Here is a 21,466-nt window from a genome sequence, read left to right on the forward strand (position 1 = left end):
CATAACGGATTAGGATCGACAGCAACAGAAAGATACGTCAGTCCATTTTGCTCCAATCGGGTAATGATGATAGGGCAATTGTCGATGGTTTCGGATTCCCGACATTCGTTAGACAACGGAACAGATACGGAGTAACGTTGTGGGTTGAAATTGTAGCTGTTTGAGATCCGAGATGCTGAATGGCAAAGTTGGATGGGACAACTCCAGTCTGAACAAGCTCGAATCGATAAGAAGAGATGGTCCGAGTTTTTTCCTCCACCTTGCCAAAATAGCAAGGGAACAGCACAAGAGTCTCCTTTAGGTTCCATTATCGTCTGTTTCCATGTCAATTGATCGTATCCAATCACGCAACCGACTTTCAAAACACTCCCTGTGTCATTGTGGATACGGAATGTTGGTTGAATGGATAAAATGCGAATGCCATCGTGCATTTTGGAGGTCAACGTCAAAAAGCATACAGTGCCATTTTCTGTATTTATTTGAACGGAACAGTGGCCTTCCAAAGGAATGGCACCTTCTACTCTTGGTCGGTACATGAAGTGAAAGTGGTCTTGGTCCTGTAAAAGCAGCGGCTGGGAATAGAATGCAGATTCCGTTTGTTCCTCTTTGGTGATGCCAATTTGAAATGTATCGTCGTTCATAGGTGGAGGCGCCATTACTGCCCGATTGGGAAGAGTCCAGCAGCCGGTCGAATCACTGGCCCGTTTCAGTACCAAATCAATGCCAGAGTGATTGATGAACAATGCCCATGGTTTCAATTCGACCAACAGCGTATGGCAGCATCGGTGTAGGCTAGAGAACGTGACTCGAACATCCGTTTTCGGTTGCGGAATGTCAGTTGAATCAATATAGTCCCAGTCTTCAGAGAATGGCCATTTCTCAACTGGACGGTCAGTGAAAAGTTGTTCCAGCAAATCGTCAATAAACGGTGACTGTGGGCTAGCACTTCCGGTATTTTGCGAAGCCATCGTCCACGACAGTGGAACTGGTGGGGTAGATTCTGGTAGACTAGAACTCAGCTGAAAACTTAGCTGGTGGCCATGATCAACACTGCCCGGGCATTCCAGGACAGATTGACTACCACGTCCATCGATTTCCGAGAAGAGGGACGAGTTAAGTCCGGGGGTTCGCAGGTGCAGTCGTAGTGGTTGTGGTAAATACGAACGCACCATATACAATGGAGAGAAGAGAACCTGCACAGTGGACATTTTTCAGGGTTTTTTTCCGTCAACAATTTAAACATTTAAATAGATTTACTAATAATCTAGAATGATGGCGGTCAATTTTCTCCGTCCACAGGTGACACCACAAGTTTAGCGAATCGCTTTTGTCTTTTTGGGCCACTGTCAAAGCCAAGAAAAATTAAAGATTAATTTTTAACTTATATTTGATGACTTGAGTACCTCGAACTAATAAAACGTTCCTCGTCTTCGTTTCTAGCTGGACAACGGGAATCAGCCCAGACCACGTATTGCTGGGTAGGCGCACTTTAACAGCGTGGAGATGTTCCAGCGGAAAAACAAATGAAGGAGCAACAGAAGACGCACCTATATGGCCTTTCATTTCGCCTATTACTATGGACCCACTTGGTTCAGACTTGGATGGTACTAATTTGACTTCCAGCGCGTGAGGCAATAGATTAGCGACTTGCACCTGGCCACGGACTGTGACTTGCTTCTGGATACAATTAAGAGCTTTGACGGTCCAAATCAGTGGGAGTTTAGGACGGTTTTCCAGTACCGAACGGATAACCGTACCCGGTTCGGTCAATGGAACACGGTTGACACCAACGCCATCTTCCACCTTCCATACACGCGTGTAACTGGTTATTTTCTCCCATAACTTTCCAGGCGTATTGATGAGCTTGGCGTGACGTCAGCAGTATCGATTCACCTGTCCCAGATTGACCGATTCGCAGGACGTTTTGGGTGTCATTTTGTAAAACGTAATGCGTATAGATAGGATCAGTGTGGCTTTCTCGACTGAAATACGCGTTCCATGAGCTCAAACATGCTGTCAAGGTATGAACGCTAGATTGGCCGATGTTAAAATCCATGGATCTATGGCTCGAAATCAGTGCGGTCACTAATTTGCTCTCATCCAGCAGGATTTTGAACATCCATATCTAGAAATTAAATCGATTAATGATGGGCAAATGGAAAAATTTAAAACTTGTATACTTGTTGGCTCGAGAATAGACTCATCAACAAGGAAACGAAAGTTGATGAGATTAGCTTGTACTTGGGAAGACAGATCCAAAGAGGCTGTCAACGTTTCTGCCAATCGATATCGTACGTTGGCCGAAACGGAACTGAAATTTAAAGTTGCGAAAGGAAAATCTGTTGGCATCGTTCCGTCCAGATGAAATTGGCTATCCAGCAAAGATGAAGACGGAATAGCCACTTGATTGTGTAGAGATAATGAAATCTGATTGAATGTAAAACCCAATTGAATGTCAGGCACCATGGAAGCATTGAAGTAAGAATCAATCCTGGTACAAGCCACCAAACCTAATGCACACATGTGACAATTAACCCTTTGCTCAACAAGTAAGTCGAATGGATTTTCTTACTTGGAGGAGCAGCGATGATCTTTTTCGGTCGGTTTTCAGGCAAATTTTCTTCTGTGAAATGCATCACAATGCGCCACATATCAGAAAAAGCCACTTGATTATCCAAAAGTTCTTTTTCGGCTCTCTTCCCCTCTTCTTGTACAATTTGTTTACTCTGAGCAGATATGCCTGGTAAAGGAACTCGAGTGAAACGAGTTTCCGATAGCGAAAAGCGTCTCAAAATTCGGAATTCTTGACAGCAAGGATCCCAAAATTCCAAGGTGCAATCAACCTGTTCAACTCCAGGCACTGGGTCTTGGCCGGCTCCATCCGGTTTCAGAAGAGGAATCGGATAAACATCAACTCTAGTGAGGATTCTTGGCTGAGGGTACGCCCAGCACATCGAGGCCGGTTGGACATTAAAAACCACCTGATACGGACGTGGTTTTTCTTCCGCTTGTGCCCATCTGGATGAGGTAGACTGTTGAGTGGTAGTATCACGCACTTGGAAATCAAATGCTCCAGTCCGTAAATCATCTTGGTAATGTTGCTCATCCTTGACCGCCGTGGCTTTACGGACGGGATCGTCGTTCTGCGATGGAGGGCAATTGTCAAGAAACCATTGCGTCAGTGATTGACACACGGAAATTTGACGCGGTCCAGCATGCAGACGAAGGTTATCGGCTCGACAAAATGCGTGCAGCAATGAGCGTCCATCAGATAACCAGTGGGTCCACAGCAACTGGACACGACAGTCGAGGCTAAATGGGTCGCACAATTGCAAGTTTAAATCCGGGTCCATGTCCGCTTTGACACAAAATGCATTTACTATTAAGTTGGCTTCCATTTTCTCTCGCTTTTCTTCATTCGTGTCGAATTGGCAACTAACATTCAACGACATATCGTTCAGGCCGGCAACAACCACGGCCGAGTTAACAGGAATTTCAACTATAACTTGGCTCGTTTTCAAATTGATTTGACGATACAGAGATGGTCTGGAATTTTCTTCTTTCGTCTGGAAACGTTTTAAATTGTCTGGCCATAAATTGAAGATTAGAAATGTTATCGGCGTGAAGGATCAATTTGAAGGGTCGGCCAAATTCGATATCCAATTGATGGGAAGAAGTGATTTGAAGACGAAAAAGGGAAGGTGGCACCCCAGTAGTGGCGGATGGCTGACCGGGCCGTGTTTCTGTTAAACTGATGGGAAACATGCTTTCATCCGGAAGCGAAACACTTTTAACGGGGGATCCATCCGACCAACAAGGTAGCTGTGATCGGATATCATAGACTGCAATTTCTCTTGTTTCGTGCTCATCATTTTTAATCAGCACATGAGGCTGAATAAGACTGATTGACGCAAAGGGCAGAAATCCTTCCGCTTGGGATGCGTAGATGATGACGCCAATCCGGTTAGATGTGAAAAATGAATGACTTGGGAAGCTGATTGATTGTTCTCCTTCAGAAGACAAATTGGTAGCAGCTGCATGGAGAGTTCCTACCCACTGGGCATAGTAATTGATTTGTTTGACATCAATCAGTAGTTGTACATCGCTGGAAGCGCTGATCTCAAACGATTGGCCAGCCACGACACATTGTTGTTCCAAACTAACGATCGGTGGAGCGTAAACGGCGCGGAAGGAGCAACGGGCTAAAATGGGGGTCAGTCCAACGCGGGGTTCGGACGGTTGTTCTTGACGAGCATTCCATTCTAATGCAGGATTTTCGGCCATCGTATGGAGAGTGGAAGCCGGATTGAGCGTACGCCAAACCCAGCTGGCTTGACTTACTTCCCCCCAACATCCTGTAAATGAATTCACCATTGATTGAGTTTATGTTTAAAAATAAAACGAAAATCGAAGACGAGACATCACCTGAGCTCAAAGACAATCCAGATACATCGATCTGATATTGCCGATCTTCAACGTCATGTCCTGGAACAAAAAGAAGACCTTGTCGTTCGGCTTCATTATACAAGTCAGGTTTGAGCTGAACAGTTCGACCGATTGGATTTTGTACGTGGGGGGACAATTCTGCTCCATCCAAAGTTCAAAAGAAGAAATCTTTCCTGGACCAGAAATAGTCGCAATCCTTTGCTGGTGGCGAAAATTAACGGCAGGGTATGGCTACTAGCCGGAAGCGTCGAAGCAGGAGTTACAATTCGCGATAAAGCGCAAAGTGCCAGGCTGGACAAGTTCGACAAAATGGTTCAAGAGGAATTCCGTCACCACAATATCTATAGGTTCCATGGCGATATCCACTTCGTGTAGATAACTATCAGACTTAATAGCGACCTCTTCGACTTCCTCTTCAGTCTGATTGCTCTTCCGGCGATTTCTAGACTGCCATTTAGAATGGACGTCTTGACGACGAGCTCGAGTCCATGTCAGGGATAAAATTCCTCCAGCATTTCCTGCAACGCTATTCTTACTTGTTGGTTGGTTCTGGAAAACATCTGGTGGGGTAGTTGCTATCGCCGGAGCAGAAACTGACTTGTCGACAACACCAGATGGCATCAAATCACGCGTGATATCGTCGACGCAAGACAAGACGATGCCGTTTGTCTTAGATTCCAAGTTCCACGTCTCTTCGATGCGCGTGAATAGTCTGACCGATAAGGATGTCAATCGTGATTTAATCTTGGCGTATTGATGATGTTGATAATCCAGAGAAGTTGTTACATCTTCCATGTCTAAGACAGTTCTGCTGGATGGAGTTTCTAGGGCTAATACGAATCGGGGGACGGCCCACTGAAGCCACAGTCCAAAATCGAAATTCGATTGGCTGACAGATGTAGTCTGACTGTTTGATGTAGAAACGCCCAACCAGTTTGATAAATCAGCAAATTTGTTGCATAACAGTTGTAGTTGCTGAACATCGAGAGATATCTCAATGGCATTCATATCGATATGAATGCACAAATCGATACTTGGTGGTAAAATTTCGATAGACTTCCGCGCAGCCGGATTATGTGCAGTAGATGGATTTAGAGCGATCGTCATTTTTAGCGATATAGGCTCCAAAATGGGACGAAGGTTTTTGATTTGATGACCAGAAGAAAGCCCGAAATGTTGGAAGCTAACTGTCCACGGAAACGACGAAATTAGGGATCCGCTATCTCGGAATGGAAGATCTTCCAGGGTTAAAGTCGATGTTCGGCTGTGGGGACATGCCACGTAAACGGCAGGTAATTGGAATCGGAGTCGCAATCCTCCTGCTTCTCCCGGAATGACAACACTGCTCGGCTGAATGTCAACATGAAGGATAGAACGTTGAAGCATCCGGCGGATTGCCACCCAATCAAAGGTTTGATTTAATGATATTTCTTCCGCCGATTTGGTTAATGCTGATTTCTGCAAGCTTGACGCTCGCCATGTTTGACCATCCATTGAACTGCTTAATCCGGAATCTCGCGCACAATTGGATTGATTGCTACGGAAAGATGCCGGCTGTTTCTTTTCGGTTTCTTCTTCCGGTTCGGCTGACAACACACACTCAAGTAATGCATCCGAATGATAATTCAGCCATTTCAACCAACCAGGATCCAGGAGGATGTCGAAGCTAGACAGTTTGAAAACAAACACGGGTACAGCACTATCTGCTTCCACCTTCCGCTGGATGAGACAACGAGGCGCCTGAATCAAGCATTCGATAAGATTGTGATGATCAGTGTCCGGGATATGAGAGAAGAAAAGGACCGGATGTTGTTGCAAGATTGACGCATCTAAGCGACCTGATTGACGTTCCGGTACACACAGTTGACGCCGTCTGGATGTAATCGATCTTGATTCCGTTCATATTCAGCTGCAAAATTGGATGGGTCGATGTGTTTAATGCGTCGAATGGCCAAACTCTGGAGGGGATTGTAGCTCGATCTGTCAAAACGTTGCCAGACGAATACAAGGAAATCCAATTGGGGTCGACTAGCCAGTAATTCCAATGTTTCCGATTCCAGTTTCCAATGCGAAAACGCTCGTTCCGTTTGCCACAGTTCTGGCAACAGAAGTAGTTTTAGGCTGGCGGAAAAATTGCAGGGCTTGATAAGAGGAAGTTGGCATTCTTCCATTACAAGATCGACGGAAAGTTCTTGCAATTTGAGTTGGGTTACGGTGTGGCCTTGCTGAAGGAGAACAGGTGGAGGTGATGGAAGCGCCTGCAGCGCCAGTGTCAACCGGATTGGATACATAGGGCGGATAATTTGGAGATCGGCACACGTGCAAGCCAGTTTTAGGACGGGCATGGACAAAGCAGAGCCGGAATACAAATTATCTTTCGTCCGGATGACTCTTCGTTCAACAAGCCGCTGTAAGTCAAAATCCGGATGTGGCGAATTGATAGAAATGAAAATCAGGGGTCGCAAGATTGCTACTTGGTACGTTCTGCTGGGCAAACTACTGCCCATAATTTCTAACTGATCTGCTTCCGGTGAGAATGAAGACCGCCGGATCAGTTCCATTTCGGGATCGGCATAATCTGGATAGTTGTAGAGATGAGCTGCGTGCAACAAAGCACTAACGCGATGACACAATCCGTAAGAGACTTTTAGCTGAAGTGGACTGATGGCCAGACGGAAAAGTGCCTTTTCGGGCAAGTTGCTGTACTCTAGTTCTGATCCCAGCTGCGACAGATATTCGGAAGTGATTTCGCTCGGAAGTTCCAACTGATACAAGTAATCAAAACCTAATGCTGGGGTACGTTCCAGCAGAGTAGCTTCAGTTTTTCTTTGGACGTGATCTTCCCAGTGACAATTAGGTTTGGATTCCACCACATTTTCATCTGGGTCATAAAGTGAACCGTTCAGGAAAGCTCCACGTTCGCATCCTTGTAGATAATAGAGAGTCATTTCTTCTGGCACTCCGCACAAGCAACAAGGCGAGGAAGGTTCTAATGTCAAGTGACTGATTCCTCCTTGTACGTCGACCCATTCAATGCCGACTACTGTTACTTGAAGAGTAACATCCTTGCATTCGGGCTGTCAAGAAAGGCTGGAACCGAAGCCGACTTGGAGCGGATGAGATGGATACATCGCGAATCATCTCAGCCCATTTGAAGGTCCAATTGATACGCTCAACAAATACTCCAAGTTGGAAGATTCTTTCGCGATCGGAAGGCAATACATCACTGCCTTCGGTAGTCTCGTTTTCCCAGACGGGCAAAATAGCGGGTACATAACCCCAAGCCCAGCCAGCCCACGACTGGCTACCAGAGTTTTCTTCTTCGTCGTTGGCATCGTTATCGATGGTAGACGAATCTACTGCTTCTTCTTTTGCGCTCGGTATGTTTTTGAAATCACCAAGATATAAAGCCAGAGCCAAGTTGAAAATTCGGATGAACATGGGAATCTGCTGATCTGATAACGAAAAATCGAGTTTGGGGAAGAGAAATTCTATGCAGGTTTTCAAAGCTTTGGCCCCACTGGCGTGCGGATACGTTGAGCACAATCGTACAGTTAACGAACACCTATATAAAAACGGTTCCTTTGCGATCGAAAATAAATAAATTGTTATACTTGTTGTGAAAAGATAAACAAAGAAAACAACAGAAAACCTGGTATGTAGGGATTTTTCCTTGAGCGTTACACTGGTCTAGAATTCAAACGTTTATAAGTAACAGGTAAAGCACCAACCTCATTTATTATTTGAACTTACCCAAACAAATAGTCAAATCAGACACTGTTACTGTCTTCCTCGACTTGAAATCTGGTGCAGCCAATTCTGCGAGAGATTAGCACATATACAAACATAGAAATACATCTTAATACATCTATTTGTTAATTAAATGATCACCAAATTACCTGTAAAGGCTGTTTCCCATTTACTGTTTACAGACGTCAGTGAAACTGTACGGGCATTTAGAGAAAGAACTATGTCTTCTTCTAAGTATTTCAAAATTACATTATTGCAGACAATACTGATGTTGTTAACTATTTTTGACATCAAGGACTGAATGTAACCAGGAGGGCTCACTGCCACTTCTTGACTGCAAATTTATTTAAAGTGCTTTATGAATTTATTACTTTATGGAGGTAATAACTGATATACCGTTTTGATTTTGCTTTTTGGCTTTGACCTGACTTTTCTGATGATCGATCCTCTGTACTTTTCAGCTTTAGCGTACATTCTTGCAAGAAATAAAGTTAAACATTTCTCACCACTAGCAAAAAAGTAAGTTACCTATGGTATTTATGGTGATGACAATAGATTCAGAAGCTAGTTTTGTCCATGGAACATGGATTCGAAGTTCATGAATGTGTCCAGTGGAAAATGTGAATGGTGAATGCAATTCAGCCTCAAGTACATCTAATCTTAAATCCAAGTTGTGAAAAACAGCATCCCCTCCCCACAGTGAAACCTGTGGCCATGAAATCAGAGTGTTCTAAAAATTGTGCAAAACCAGGGCAATGTTGTAACAGTTCACCTGTGAATCTTCCGGTTTGATGTTTTTTATATACTTGTCGACGTAGCTCAGAATGAGCGGCGTCACATAGGATTCTATTTTAAACATTTTCTGCAACTAGTGAAAATCATAGATTCTCCATCTCGGAAATCATGTAGGCTGCACTGCTGCACACGCGTCAAAAGCGCCAAAAGCTATTTTGTTTTGCCAGCTGTTTCTGACAGCCCTCTATCGATATAGCTACGTCGATTATATATCGATCAACTACGAAAATAAAATAAAAACAATGGTTAAAGTTTGAAAATGGGAAAATGATTATCCTGCACTGTTGCATTCGATAATTATTTACGCGTTTCCAGGCGATACACACTGTAAAAGCAGTAGGAGTTTTCAACAACGATCCATCAACGTTATTCATCAAGCCTGCGATCTCCTGGTTTGATAATAACCACTCTGCGTTATGCAGGAAGTTGGTTCCTCGAACCATTGGATAGCTTTGAGGCTAAATTATCTTTTTCGAGAATAACCTCCAAGAGAAAACATTTATAACTGTATTTGATTCATCGCGAGCTGAACGATGTGCAAGACATATTCACCCGAGGGTGAGAGAAAAACATGTTGTATCACAATATCAATCATGACAACGATATATATATATATAATATACTACATCCATTCCAGATAGCGCACTGTGTGACACACATACAAAAATATAGTCGGCTCCGAAAAATCCACAGACGCACACCAGTGATCGGCTTGCTATCGTAATAGACGTAAATTGATTTGCCATTAAGATTTTTGCTCCGCATCGCTGTAAGATTTTTGTTTGTACACGGAAAACAGCATATAGTCAATAAGGCTCTATTTCTGAATTTAAAAAAGCAAAAAAGAATGATCCCGATTTTGATAGCCTCATAACATGGTCACACGCACGCAACATTCAGACGCGTATATGAGCATGGGAGGACGGTTGTAAATAGTGATGATGAATACATCAGTTGATTGCAAAGTGATCACACATGACAATTAATATGTATATGAATGTATATGTAAAGTTGATATTGCCCGCTGCAGAAAACAGCTCGTATCGGACACTTCTTGGCGAGCGCATCTCTGCCATTACATCCGAAACCAAATTCATTGAACACATCTACCACCAAAATGAAATCGTCGTCATCCAAAAGAAAAAATTGAGGCGAACAAAAATCTACAGACACACATTATAAAAAGTATAAACAAATGACAAGGGCAGGTGGGATGAGATATTTTCGGGATTTTCCAAAACAGGCACACACGCATGCACACAAACAGCTCTCATACACAAGACATTGTGATGGTTCAGACAAAAACATGAAAATGGCTACTGTAAACAGCATACAAACTTGAAAGGGCGAAACCACAACTAACACCCTCCTAGCCAAAAAATTTAAAAAAAAACAAAAAAATTTTTTTTGGCACACGATAACATAACACAATTGTATAACGCAAAAATTCCCTTTTTCTTCTTTAATTTTCAGAGACTAAGGCTAAACGGAACCCCACAACTAGGGTATTTCCAAGTACTCGAAAAAGTTCCTTCGAACAAGATTCTGTGTCTGAAAAAGAAAGAGAATCAGAGAGCTGTTTTCAAGTGAAGATATTTCAGGTACGTTGGGAATCCTCGACCGGGAACACCATTGGGTAGTTTGAAATTTCCCGTGGTCTCGGGGGCCAACACAACACAAACGCTCTTGAAACAATTGTTTGTAAAAAGAAAAGAAACATTTAAATGGCTCTTCGGGTTTGTTATTTCACCAATAGGGGGAATCGTTGACTAAATGATTCCAGCTGGCAAAATCGGCCCAATAGTCGATCTTGGAATTGGCCGACATCAAATCAGAGTATTTGCCGGAAAGTGACCGCCTGCTGTCTGTCGTCGAGCCATTGATGAATCCCGATTTGTTTCCGCCTACACTTGGATTTGTTCCAATCTTCATAGATTCAATGACAGGCTTGATAACGACATAATTTTTGCCCATGTTATTGTCCCAGAATTCACCAGCGTCGCTCTTGAAACGGATGCAGAATTGGATACGATTAGATGGCACCACTGCTGGAATCAAGATTTTGAATGAAAAGGTGTCGAACAGGTTGATGGCTGCTAGAGAGGTCGCACCTTGAAGTCCACTAGGCACGAATGTAGCCTCCACGTCCGTCTGTGATGCCCAGTTGTCGAATGTAACTCGGATCGTCACTTGCTTGGAAAACGACAGATTCTTGACTTTGACGGTGCCAATCAATTGCTGGTCCGCCTCCTGGACTAAGACGTTCTCCAGTGACAAATTTTGCTTGTCGAGACGCGATCGGAAGTCCAGATAATCGCAAGCCGGCTGGGCAAATGTCAATTCCCAGCGATCAGCTGTTACTTCTGCAGATGCACCACCCGTCACCTGTTCAAGAAATTCGGCAGTCCATCGTGGCGGGCAATCGCTGGGCTCGGTCATCATCTTGACTTGCGTCAGAGAAAGGCCTTTATCATCGGCAAACACGACATGTTTCTTGGTTTTGGTGGGCGACATCGGTTCGGCCGCATCGTCACTGACTGGCGAGGATGGCTCCGAAGAAAGTTCATTTGAGGATGAATCCACATCAGTACGGATAACTAGACAGGATCGAAGTGGAGCGTTAACGACAATGGACGTGTTACGATTGTGACGTGACGCGAGAGGGACGCTACGCCTGCCAATCGATTCAGAAGCAGCTGCGCTTCTCATTAGGGCAGGTGACAGCGTCATATTTCTAAAATCGAAATCAAGACTGTTGATCCCGTTCGTCAATGAGCTGATAGTTGTGGGTTGGCGAACGCGATAAGACGATGTAAAAGGTTGACGACGAAAAGCAGAACGACCAGTGCTGACATCTAACGGACCCATTAGTGGGCTGATGAAGAGCGGAGGACTAGCAGCAAGATACATTTTCGCCTCCACTTGCATTAATTCCCGTCTTCCACGTCCTATTGGCAATTCTCGATCTATTTCCAGAAATAGATGGAGAAAAAAAAAAAATGATAATACGTATTAGAAAACAAAAAAGGCATTGTTATCGAAGGCCAATCCCAACAAAGATGACATGGCGAGGTATACTCTACTTTCTCTCAAGCTTGTCTTGGAAAAACAACAGAACAAGACCGGCTGAAACGTAATTCCACCTTTTTTCGCACAGTCGACCGTGACATAATTTTAGACGCACCTTGGCTGTCTAAAAATCAGAGTTTATAACGTCCGGATTTGATAAATGTCAGTCAAGGTCATGCAAAAATGTCCCCCCTCTCCCCATGTCTTTTCAAAAGAAAGCCCCCCTCCCTACTAACAGCCATTGCAGAAAGAAATGCACGCACGTAGGCCTCCAACATAAAAGTTGATCATTTTTTCACCCCCCCAAAACTCAACAAGCACAAGAAAGGTAAAAACGATACTTACATCCACATGAATATTGACTCGGAGATCAAATACTGCTACCAATGAACAATGTTCCGAACACACACTGGCCTATCGACTAGTAATAAGTAAATGGGGGTTGTGTGTGTGTGTGTGTTTTGTTGAAATGTGTCGCGCACGGTGGGGAAAAAAATGGCGTCCAGATTTTAAATGTTAATTTTCTTTTTTTGACACTGCATAGACCACGAGCACTTACACACACACACGACCTACGCGTCCCGAAGACGGGAGACGAACTGACATACTGGGATACCGAAAAAGTTTCGCTTTAGTTCTCCCTCTGGGTTGAAGTGACGTCACATGAGAGGATCACGTGAACCTACTAGGGCGACCAATCCGCACTCGTTTCACATGCGTGGACATTTCCCCTTCCCTTTCCATCCGCGCCACTTCTTCCTAGTTTTCAATTGGAAGTCCACGAGGCATCCCAAAAAAGTCTCGAAATAAAAAATAAAAAATCACATTCAAAGAAACAATAGAACAATCGTCGTCGAGGTAGGGTTAAACATCGTGCAGGTCGACTTAGTGTTTATAGTCAAGATTAGTATAATAGTTAAGGTGTTGACAATAGGATTTGATTGATTGTGTCCCTAATGCTGAAGAACTTGTGCTAATCTTATGAAATATGCAAATCCACATTTTTTCGTTTTGCACCCCACCCATTCTTGAAGGATTTCTTGGCTGTAGAAAATTATTTCAACAACAACGAAAAACCTGGACGAAAAAACAAGAAAAGCGAAACAGGCTACTACTAACATGTCTCGTTTCAGTTTCGGCTAGTAATCAAAAGATACTACAGATTCCGCCATGATGCGAAGAAATCAAAACAAGTTTGACACGAGTTTTGATGGATTAAACAGTTCAAAACAATAACAGCACGTTTTATGCGTCGTCACCCAATGTTTGTAATGAAAAGCGTAGCATTTTTTTTATTTCGCTACTTATCTATTGGCGGAGGTGAACGTCCGTTTTACGAGTCGGTTGGAAAAATGCACGTGTGGACCGGTTACACAAACAAAATATTTAAAAATCTCTCTCCCGTTCGCTGTTGCCATGGTTCAATTGATCACGTGATTCTTCCGTGGTGGTAAGGCGCCAACTGTTTAATGCCGAAGAGAAATCCGCCCCACTTGATACCAAGTTTCTCTCTCTCCTGGGTGGGTTAGAGAATCCCAGTATCTTTAAATGAATAAAATTCAACCATAGATATGAAGAAAAAATCTAATAAGATGAACAATATTTGGAATCACGTGTCTTTCACGCCATTGTTATCAATAAGGGCGTTTTGATAAAAAGAAACCAAGGCCGTTAGATTTTTGGCGAGTACTTGGCCTCCAAAAAGGGCTAAATGTTGTCTTTTACTTTAACCACCAATCGGTTGCTTGTTACCAGGAGCCAGTCACGTGATTGGACCATTTTTTGTCTTTCATTGCCCGATTAGGAAATGTTAAACAACCGTTGCTTTTTAAGAATCAAATAACAGTCTGATGACCGACATACACCTTGGCTAGAAAGGCACACGATTTTTCAACACTTCAGAAAATCACAGCATTCAAACAGATTTTGGGGAGGTATATGGGGGAGGTGTAGGAAATGGGTGGGACCAGACAAAAAAATTTTTTTTTTCTCCCCTCTAGAAAGTCTGTTTGAGAGTCAAAACATTCCTCCACATCTTTTCCCCATTTTCCAAAAGACCATGGGGAGTCTGAACGGAAGAACAAGGTCATTAAGAGGTCAAAAGATTTTTCTCCCCTCTTTCGTTTCCGAAAAGAAAATCTTGTTTTCATTCGCATTTTTCTCCGACAAAAAAGGGTATTAAAGTTAAATGTTAAGGAATCACCGGTTATTGGAAAAAATCTAATTTTTATTTGATTAACCCCTTTTCGTGCTGTACAATATGGACACGTGACTTGCCAACATCTTGCAGTCCCGAATAACCCCCAGTCACTCACGTTCCAAGACTCGAAGAACTTTGTCTACTACTAAAATAACTGGATGCTGCAAGTCTTTCGTGCAGCTATTTTATTTTCAATATTTTTAATGCCACGAGCGAAACGTGGATATTTCCTTTTTTTTAAATTCGACCGTCGACAAAAACAAGGATCGATCACGCCATTTTCAAAATCTTAAAATAGTTCCGAGCTACATACAATCGTCGCCTTACATATTTCCTGATTTTTTTTCCCAAGTCATCCATCATCATCATACATCCATAAAATAGCTTTCTCTTTTGACTTATTCTTTTAATTGTGCACGTGATTTTGCCTGATAAGCGAGACAGTGAAAAAACAAAACAAACGACCATGTGTTGCATGTGCGCAACAGCCTCATTTCATTTTTCGAAGAACGAAGCAAGAACATGGATTCAAAGAACGTGCTTCTATAGCACGTGTCTTCCCTTTAAATGACATGCAGCAAACCTTCAAGAAAATTTTAAAGAAACATCGATTCCCTGCTATATGGTAAATACAAGTTTATTCGAATGTTACTAAGAAATTCTACGCTTGCCTCGGAGAATGATTTTCCTTTTTTTTATGGAGATGCTATTGACCTAAAGTTCCGTGGGCTGCAAGATCTTTTCTCCCCCCCTCTCTCTGAAAAAAAGAGGAGAGATGCCCAAATATGGATAAGGCATATCACCTGTATGGCTGTAACAGCCCTCGAACCCGTCTACAAAGCACGTTCTTTTTATCTCGCCCTAGGATCCGACCATTTCAGGCTGAACAAAACTTGATTTTTCTTTCCATTTCAGGCCTACAGGGCCAACCGCTTGTTTTTCTTTCGTAGAAAAGAAAACCTATATCGTGAACTTCCCTAACTTACAGCAATTAATAATCAAGACAAAGTTCTACCCAAAAGCGTAGTCCAGGTGAAAGAGAATAGAAAAGTCTTTGTCCTCCCTGCATCAAAAAAAGATTCTTTTTAAAAACTATAATAAAGGCTTTTTTCAATAGAGGGTTGGTAGAGATAAAAATTTAGAACGTTGCCATGAATGCAAACCCGGGACTTTTGAACAGTTGGCAACAAAGTTGGCGTTATAAGGCAGGCAACGGGAAAATAGACTTAGCAACAGAACTCACGCTTGTTGGAATTGGACAAAAAGGGCAGCCATGGTGGCGCCTTAATTCCTTGCTCATAAACAAGCTTGTCAAGATAATGTCGGTAGAAGGTTCTCCTCTCGAAATTATTAATCAGAACAACGACAAAACAGACTAGAAACTTGATGATGATGACTGCGGAAATGTACTAACGGGTAATTAGTATCTTTGCTACTATTTTCTTAGGCAATTGAAAGTATTCGAGAATTAGCTTATCACGTTTCACTTCTATAGAAAAATAGTTGTTTGAGGGACAAAGAAAACATAAAAGCACGGCCCATGGCTGTCATTGACATTCAACAAGTTCTGCCATGAACGCGCTTTTACTACCTGAATGCTGCTGGAAAAACACGAGGGAATAGTAAATTTGACATTCGATGTAGGCCAATTTTACCTGAAATCTGGAAATGACGAGATTCTGAGTGGTAGGTCTTGACAATCAAGGGCGACGAGATGATCACAACACAGGCATCGTATGGGTTTTTTGACAACCCAAGACATTTCTAGAATGATAATAATGAACTGCATAAACTTTCTTTAATCTCGATATGTTTTCCTTTTAATTTATACTACTTTTTAGAATTTTTTACGACCTCAGATTCGTACCAGAAGCATTCCAACAAGAAGTATCGATGACGGAATTAATGTTGTCTCGCTGACTTGTCGTTCAATTTCCAGTTGTCTACGTGCCAAATCACTATGGCTATTCCTAAGCAAAACAAAATAATAATTGCCACGTGTGGTTTAAAACTACCGCAAACTCAGTCGATGATGACCTTCTAGTTTTCGCCCTGTCTCGTTTTAGCTGTAACCAAGTATCTATATGCTTGTTTCGAAACTTGGAAACTCATATTGACAAATGAATCACCCATTGCACTAAAAACAAGACCAGCTGAATAAAGACATTTACACGTGAAAAAAGCAGCTTGAACCAGTTTCACCTATTTCTGGCTTACACACATTCTAGTAGCGAAATTTTGCAGAAAAAGAAAGACATTTTGAGAAATCCTTTCACTGAATCTTGTCGACATCGACTGTTTCTGACTTAAGGCGTTTTTCCAATTTTATATTTTACTTGAATTTCTTTACAAGGCTTAAAATTTCGTGTAGTACTTATAATTACCAGATGAAATCTTAGGATGCCAAATAGTTTAGATTATTATTAGTTTTAAAGATACATTTCATGGCATCGCTCCAAGGAATTTGTAATCCGCCATCGCCGCCATTGCCATCCCGGAAAAAACTGGTGCCATCTAGTCGCAGTAACGGTCAAAATCCCTTTTTTTTTTTTTACATGAATTTGCAACAAGTTGGTATGCATTATGGATGGTAGATCGGCGAATAGCACAAATTCCAATGAAAAAAATATTGATTTTCATCCGTCAAATGTACATGAAGTACGTGTCAAAGTTAAATTCTTTTGAGCTCGTGAGCGTGAATTAAATCTGGTACTGGTTCAAAAAAGAAAGAGTGTGACTGACCTAGATAACTCGTATGGCATGAGAACGTTTTTTGAATCAAGCTACTGTTTACATGGGTACTTAGAAAAATCGACAACAACTCAATTGACAGTATATTTAAGATAACAAATTGTTGTAAACAATTGAATATAAGCTGCATGGCTTTAACACGCAAAACTGATTCTTTAGCTGTATGTCTTCTCTCACCTTTACTGACAAGAAATTTAACATTTACTCCTCGTAACTAGCTTAGTCGCTCTTGATAAAGTTATCTTCGGCAGGCATATGGAATATGTTTTATGGAAAGGAATTGCAAAGAATACTTTGCCGAGGAATCACGTTATCATCCCCATTCGATTGATTTTACCGGATAAGAAAGAATGTAAAGTAAAGACGAATGGCTTCGGACACGTTAACATATCCAACTCCTGCAAAACAAGTTAGATCATTATGATTATTTAATATTTAAAATTAGAATAAATAAATAAGTACTATTTCCCCTTCTTCGTTTCCAATATCAAGCCACAGAGTACGAACTCCATCATCAGCTGAATGGCGTAAATTGCCAAATGGGGCTTTCCAAAATGGAACGGGCAGAGTATTCGATTTTTCAGTGCACTGAATTTCGGAAGCTGGATAGAGCTTTAAACCTTCTTCATAGTGCAAGTAAAGACGGGCCTCTTGTCCTCGCCATAAACAATCTAAACAATATTGAAAAATAGTGACGACAAAAACGAATTCAGATTTAGAATTATTCTACCCCATGCGGCTTCTCTGACAGCGACTACACAATTGTGCGTTCCTGTAACAAGGCCACGGGCCCACGACGTCAAGTCTCGTTCGCATTCCGCACGGAATACGCGATTCACAACTCCTTTAGACGTTCCAGTACGAATACAAAACGTGCAGAACTCCCCTTCCGTATTACTTTTATTACTGCTTACCAACCTGATTATTATAAAGGGTGATAAAGCACAAAGAATAAAACATGATACCGCTTTGAAGTTAAAATACCTTGTCATTAGGAGTGGTATGCGGGCGTTGGGTTTGGTCCAGCCATCAATGCTCCACGGTACAGTGTCATAGAGCAAAATATCCCGATCAGTCAAGGCCACAAAAATTGGTTGCCAAAGTTCGCTTAAATTATCGCTCGTCAGGAAGGATGGATCATTGCCATGACTGTTTAAGCTTCCATTATCCACATTACTACTATTGTGAGCATCTTTAGGTCGGGGACCCAAGAGGGCCAACCAACCCCACATTCTTATGGAAGCTGCGCTTAAAGCTTTCGCAATCCGATGTCCGTTCTCGGCTAAGCCACGTGATGATAATACCGAAATGGCTGTGTGTAACGACGCAAACCTGGAAATAATTAAAAGGAAGACAAATAATAAAATCTCGAATACAATGGAAAACAATTAAAAATACCATTGGGATGCTTGCGACACGTCTGATGCACGTAGTAGACAAGATTGTAGTCCATCCGGTGAGTGAATTTCCAAAACTCGGTTATCGTTCTTTTTGCTAGTTTTCAATCGTCTCGACAGGCAACAGAAGAGAAGAGGAACCGATCGTGTATCCGGCTTGGTTGAGGCTTGTGCCACATGAGAAAAACCCAAAAATTGGCGCTGCAATTCCCATCCGATGTCGCTCAGTAAGCGAGGCTTTGCGGATGTACGGTGTCACTTCCCGGAGATACTTCACTGCAATGTAGAATGATGTCACCACTAAGCCACAACACAAACGGCCAGCGAGGGAGTCGATCGTGGAGGTAATAAAAAACGAGAAAGGGATCATGCATCAAACAACTCATCTAAATGACGGATACTTGTGATCACCCTAGCAGGGAAGCAGGAAGTAGGTTCAATAGTTAAAAACAAAAGGCTAAAATTGGGGAGGAAAAACGTTAAATAATTTTTTTTTTACAGAAACAAAACTTGGAATAAAAACACAAAAAAAAAAAAAAAAAAAAAAAGAAGCAAACAAATAAAATTTAAATTGATTTTTGAAAATTCCTTAAAGAATATGGCAGAGGATGCGAGACGTGCCTGGGAATATGCAAACGAGCAGTATGTGCAGGAGCTGTGCAAGCAAACACGCTTTCAATATAATCAAACCTGTTTTATACGATATTATAATGTTGTTGCAAGACGGACAGGTCTAATAGAGGAAAGGCTAATGAATTATGGGAAGTAGGTGAGTTTATCCACGACAACTTTTTCAGTTTTATCGATAACAGAAAAGTTGGTGTGAACAATTTCAGTAGAATCCTTCTATTTACACGGTACCTTCCAGCTCAACAGTTTTTCCGGCATTCTTTAAAGCAGAAACGGCTTCATCATGTGTTGCATTATGTAGATCTTCTCCATTGACAGAAAGAATAGCATCTCCTGTTTAGAAAAGAATTAATGAGACATTATTATTGAAAACTGAGTAACCAAGGGTGAAGTCAATTACCAACATATAGTTGCTCAGTTTGATCTGCTGCCAACCCCTTGAAAATCTTAGAAATCAAAATTGGCATTCGATTCTCACGGCCACCTTTAATTGATATGCCTAAACCAGTGTTATCTGACTTAAGGATGCGAACAATTCTCTTTTGATTTGCCAGTGAATCTCGATATTGCTCAGCTGAAATTATTGGTGTATTAAGGGTATCTGTGGTGTCTCTTTGGTTTGTTGATGGATTTTCCAGTGTGATATACAGACATCCAGCATCTCCATTTAAAGATACTGTTGCTGCATGCCATTCTTCTTTAGCCCATACTTCCAGCTGGCCGCTTCTGTCATAATTTGTCATTTCTGTTCTGTGAAATACACAAAATAAAAAAATGTAGCAAAGTAAGTTGACTTATCATCTATTTGAAAAATACTTAAAGCCGTTTAACAGAAAAAAAATGTAATCTGAAAATAAAATTACTAGTTTTCTGCACAACTGTTAATAAGGTCGCTGTTTCATCGCTAGATACCTGTACCTCTTTTTAACCGGATCGCTTCACTAAAGAAAGACTAGGAACAAGTCACTCGTACAACTTAAACAGCGAATCTCAAAGGAAATCATATCTTCGGATAATGATTTCCTAAACAATAGTTAAGACTCGCAATCCCTAATTTACTGAACCTTTCCAACTGTAAACACACACACTTGTGGTAACCGAATACATGCAGAGACATCTATCGTGGCAAATAGCCAATATGTCAAAAGTGAAAGCGCCTTGTCTGCCACGCCCGGTGTGGCTCGAAGGCTTCCGTCACAACAGACATCAGAGACTGAACTAAATATTGAAACTAAACTGGTTTCTCGGTTCTTACAATCAAAACACGGTTTCGTTTTTATGGTTAGCTAATGCTAAATACGGTAGGAGTTCAAACTTGGATTACCTTTGGGTTAACGACACTTCTTTTTACATTGCAGAGTCAATATGCAGACGGCTGCTAGCTAGGTTCAATGCTCTCCTGCTAGCTATCAGTGTAACTCTTTCAGTAACATTAACCAGGCTTCTCTATGATCGAATGTACACTGGCAAATCCTTGAGACGTAGCAGCTTTTTACCCAGATCACGTTTCCCCCTCTATCCTTTAGCCTGGCTTACAACGTAACGCCTAAACTTGGGTTTTGCTAGGACGTTCGTCGGCAAAAGAATGGGTCAACTTGAAACTTGACATAACAAGTCTTTTAGTTCTCTATTGCCGCTTCGACTTTGTGTTGATTCGCGGGTTCGTTGTGTCCCGCATAACAGTCTCTAAGTTCCGTTTTTTCTCTTTTCTTCATACCTTTAGAAAGTATTCAAGACATAAAACTCCGTCCTTTCTACCAAGAAAAACACAATACCTCTTGTGATGTCATTTTCAGAAATAAATTTGTGTAAAGTCATAAATCACTGGATGGCTTCATTATTACACTTTCTTGTTCTTTAATTTTTTTGCAGATAAGTAGGACTGTCACCAAAAACTGTAAATCAAAATGGTGCAGTCGAACGCCCAATTTAGTTGTAATGTAAATAAAAAATTCATTTTCCTTTAGTATTTGTTTCAATTTAACGCTAATTTGTACAATGCCAACCCCAAGAGGTTTAATAATATCCGTTAGTTGCCCTGTTGCTGAACTCAAAGTTCGAAGTAGTTGTTCCAAGACCACATTTCAAGTGGATATTATGCTATAAATATAATCTGACTTAATAATACCTATTTAAGGATTTTCTTGAAGAGTCTTGGCAAGGTCTTGTGGATTGAACAGGATGCAGTCTTGTGGTTTCCATCAAGTCTCAAGTTGTAATTTCTGGAACGCAACTACCCAGCACTTCAGTCACGATGAAATCAGCAGGAAATGGCTAGTTAAATGTGTCGAGAACCAGATGAAAAACGGCCTTTTCCGACCTCCTATTGAAAAAATTTATAGGAAAAGATAGTTAATGATATATATTCCGCGACTTGCCGCAAAACACAAAAGCCATATTAACAGTAATTGGACGAATCTCAAGTCTA

The 21,466-nt window shown here is 41.7% G+C and overlaps 3 protein-coding genes and 1 long non-coding RNA gene across 8 annotated transcripts; 1 reads left to right on the forward strand and 3 right to left on the reverse strand.

The window, feature by feature from the left end:
- Positions 1 to 1,566: 1,566 nt before the first annotated feature.
- On the reverse strand, positions 1,567 to 9,151 carry LOC116931874 (vacuolar protein sorting-associated protein 13B). Of its 3 annotated transcripts, XM_045180126.1 has the most exons (10): positions 8,969 to 9,151; positions 8,725 to 8,902; positions 8,593 to 8,671; positions 8,346 to 8,530; positions 8,200 to 8,265; positions 8,099 to 8,136; positions 4,426 to 8,028; positions 2,573 to 4,355; positions 2,181 to 2,510; positions 1,567 to 2,125 (listed from the first exon to the last, which is right to left on the reverse strand). In XM_045180126.1, the coding sequence occupies exons 1-7, from the start codon at positions 9,053 to 9,055 to the stop codon at positions 7,477 to 7,479; spliced, it is 1,185 nt and encodes a 394-aa protein (XP_045036061.1). In that variant the 5' UTR covers positions 9,056 to 9,151; the 3' UTR covers positions 1,567 to 2,125; positions 2,181 to 2,510; positions 2,573 to 4,355; positions 4,426 to 7,476. The 3 variants fall into 2 exon arrangements, with proteins under 3 accessions (XP_045036061.1, XP_045036059.1, XP_045036060.1); XM_045180124.1 differs by lacking the exons at positions 8,099 to 8,136; positions 8,200 to 8,265; positions 8,346 to 8,530; ... (1 more) ...; positions 8,725 to 8,902; positions 8,969 to 9,151 and having other exon boundaries at positions 4,426 to 7,477.
- Positions 9,152 to 9,484: 333 nt separating this feature from the next.
- LOC116931879 (protein phosphatase 1 regulatory subunit 3C-B) lies at positions 9,485 to 16,730 on the reverse strand. Of its 3 annotated transcripts, XM_045180122.1 has the most exons (5): positions 16,463 to 16,543; positions 16,298 to 16,397; positions 16,128 to 16,230; positions 15,916 to 16,024; positions 9,485 to 11,957 (listed from the first exon to the last, which is right to left on the reverse strand). In XM_045180122.1, the coding sequence occupies exons 3-5, from the start codon at positions 16,134 to 16,136 to the stop codon at positions 10,738 to 10,740; spliced, it is 1,338 nt and encodes a 445-aa protein (XP_045036057.1). In that variant the 5' UTR covers positions 16,137 to 16,230; positions 16,298 to 16,397; positions 16,463 to 16,543; the 3' UTR covers positions 9,485 to 10,737. The 3 variants fall into 3 exon arrangements, with proteins under 3 accessions (XP_045036057.1, XP_045036058.1, XP_032795424.2); XM_045180123.1 differs by lacking the exons at positions 16,298 to 16,397; positions 16,463 to 16,543 and adding an exon at positions 16,645 to 16,730; XM_032939533.2 differs by lacking the exons at positions 16,128 to 16,230; positions 16,298 to 16,397; positions 16,463 to 16,543 and adding an exon at positions 12,406 to 13,602 and having other exon boundaries at positions 15,916 to 16,017.
- Positions 15,070 to 17,294, forward strand: LOC123477013. Its single transcript, XR_006652092.1, has 2 exons — positions 15,070 to 15,676; positions 15,756 to 17,294. It is a non-coding gene; the product is annotated as an uncharacterized LOC123477013 (long non-coding RNA).
- LOC116931877 (beta-1-syntrophin) lies at positions 17,082 to 20,643 on the reverse strand. Its single transcript, XM_032939530.2, is given in 9 exon segments — positions 17,082 to 17,409; positions 17,474 to 17,682; positions 17,742 to 17,929; positions 17,996 to 18,343; positions 18,410 to 18,639; positions 18,641 to 18,684; positions 19,270 to 19,371; positions 19,439 to 19,788; positions 20,363 to 20,643. Coding segments are annotated over 8 exon segments (1,557 nt in total). The 5' UTR covers positions 19,782 to 19,788; positions 20,363 to 20,643; the 3' UTR covers positions 17,082 to 17,316.
- Between the last annotated feature and the right edge of the window lie 823 nt (positions 20,644 to 21,466).

The sequence above is a fragment of the Daphnia magna genome, linkage group LG10 (assembly GCF_020631705.1).
Source record: "Daphnia magna isolate NIES linkage group LG10, ASM2063170v1.1, whole genome shotgun sequence".
In the NCBI taxonomy this organism is placed as follows: Eukaryota; Metazoa; Arthropoda; class Branchiopoda; order Diplostraca; family Daphniidae; genus Daphnia; species Daphnia magna.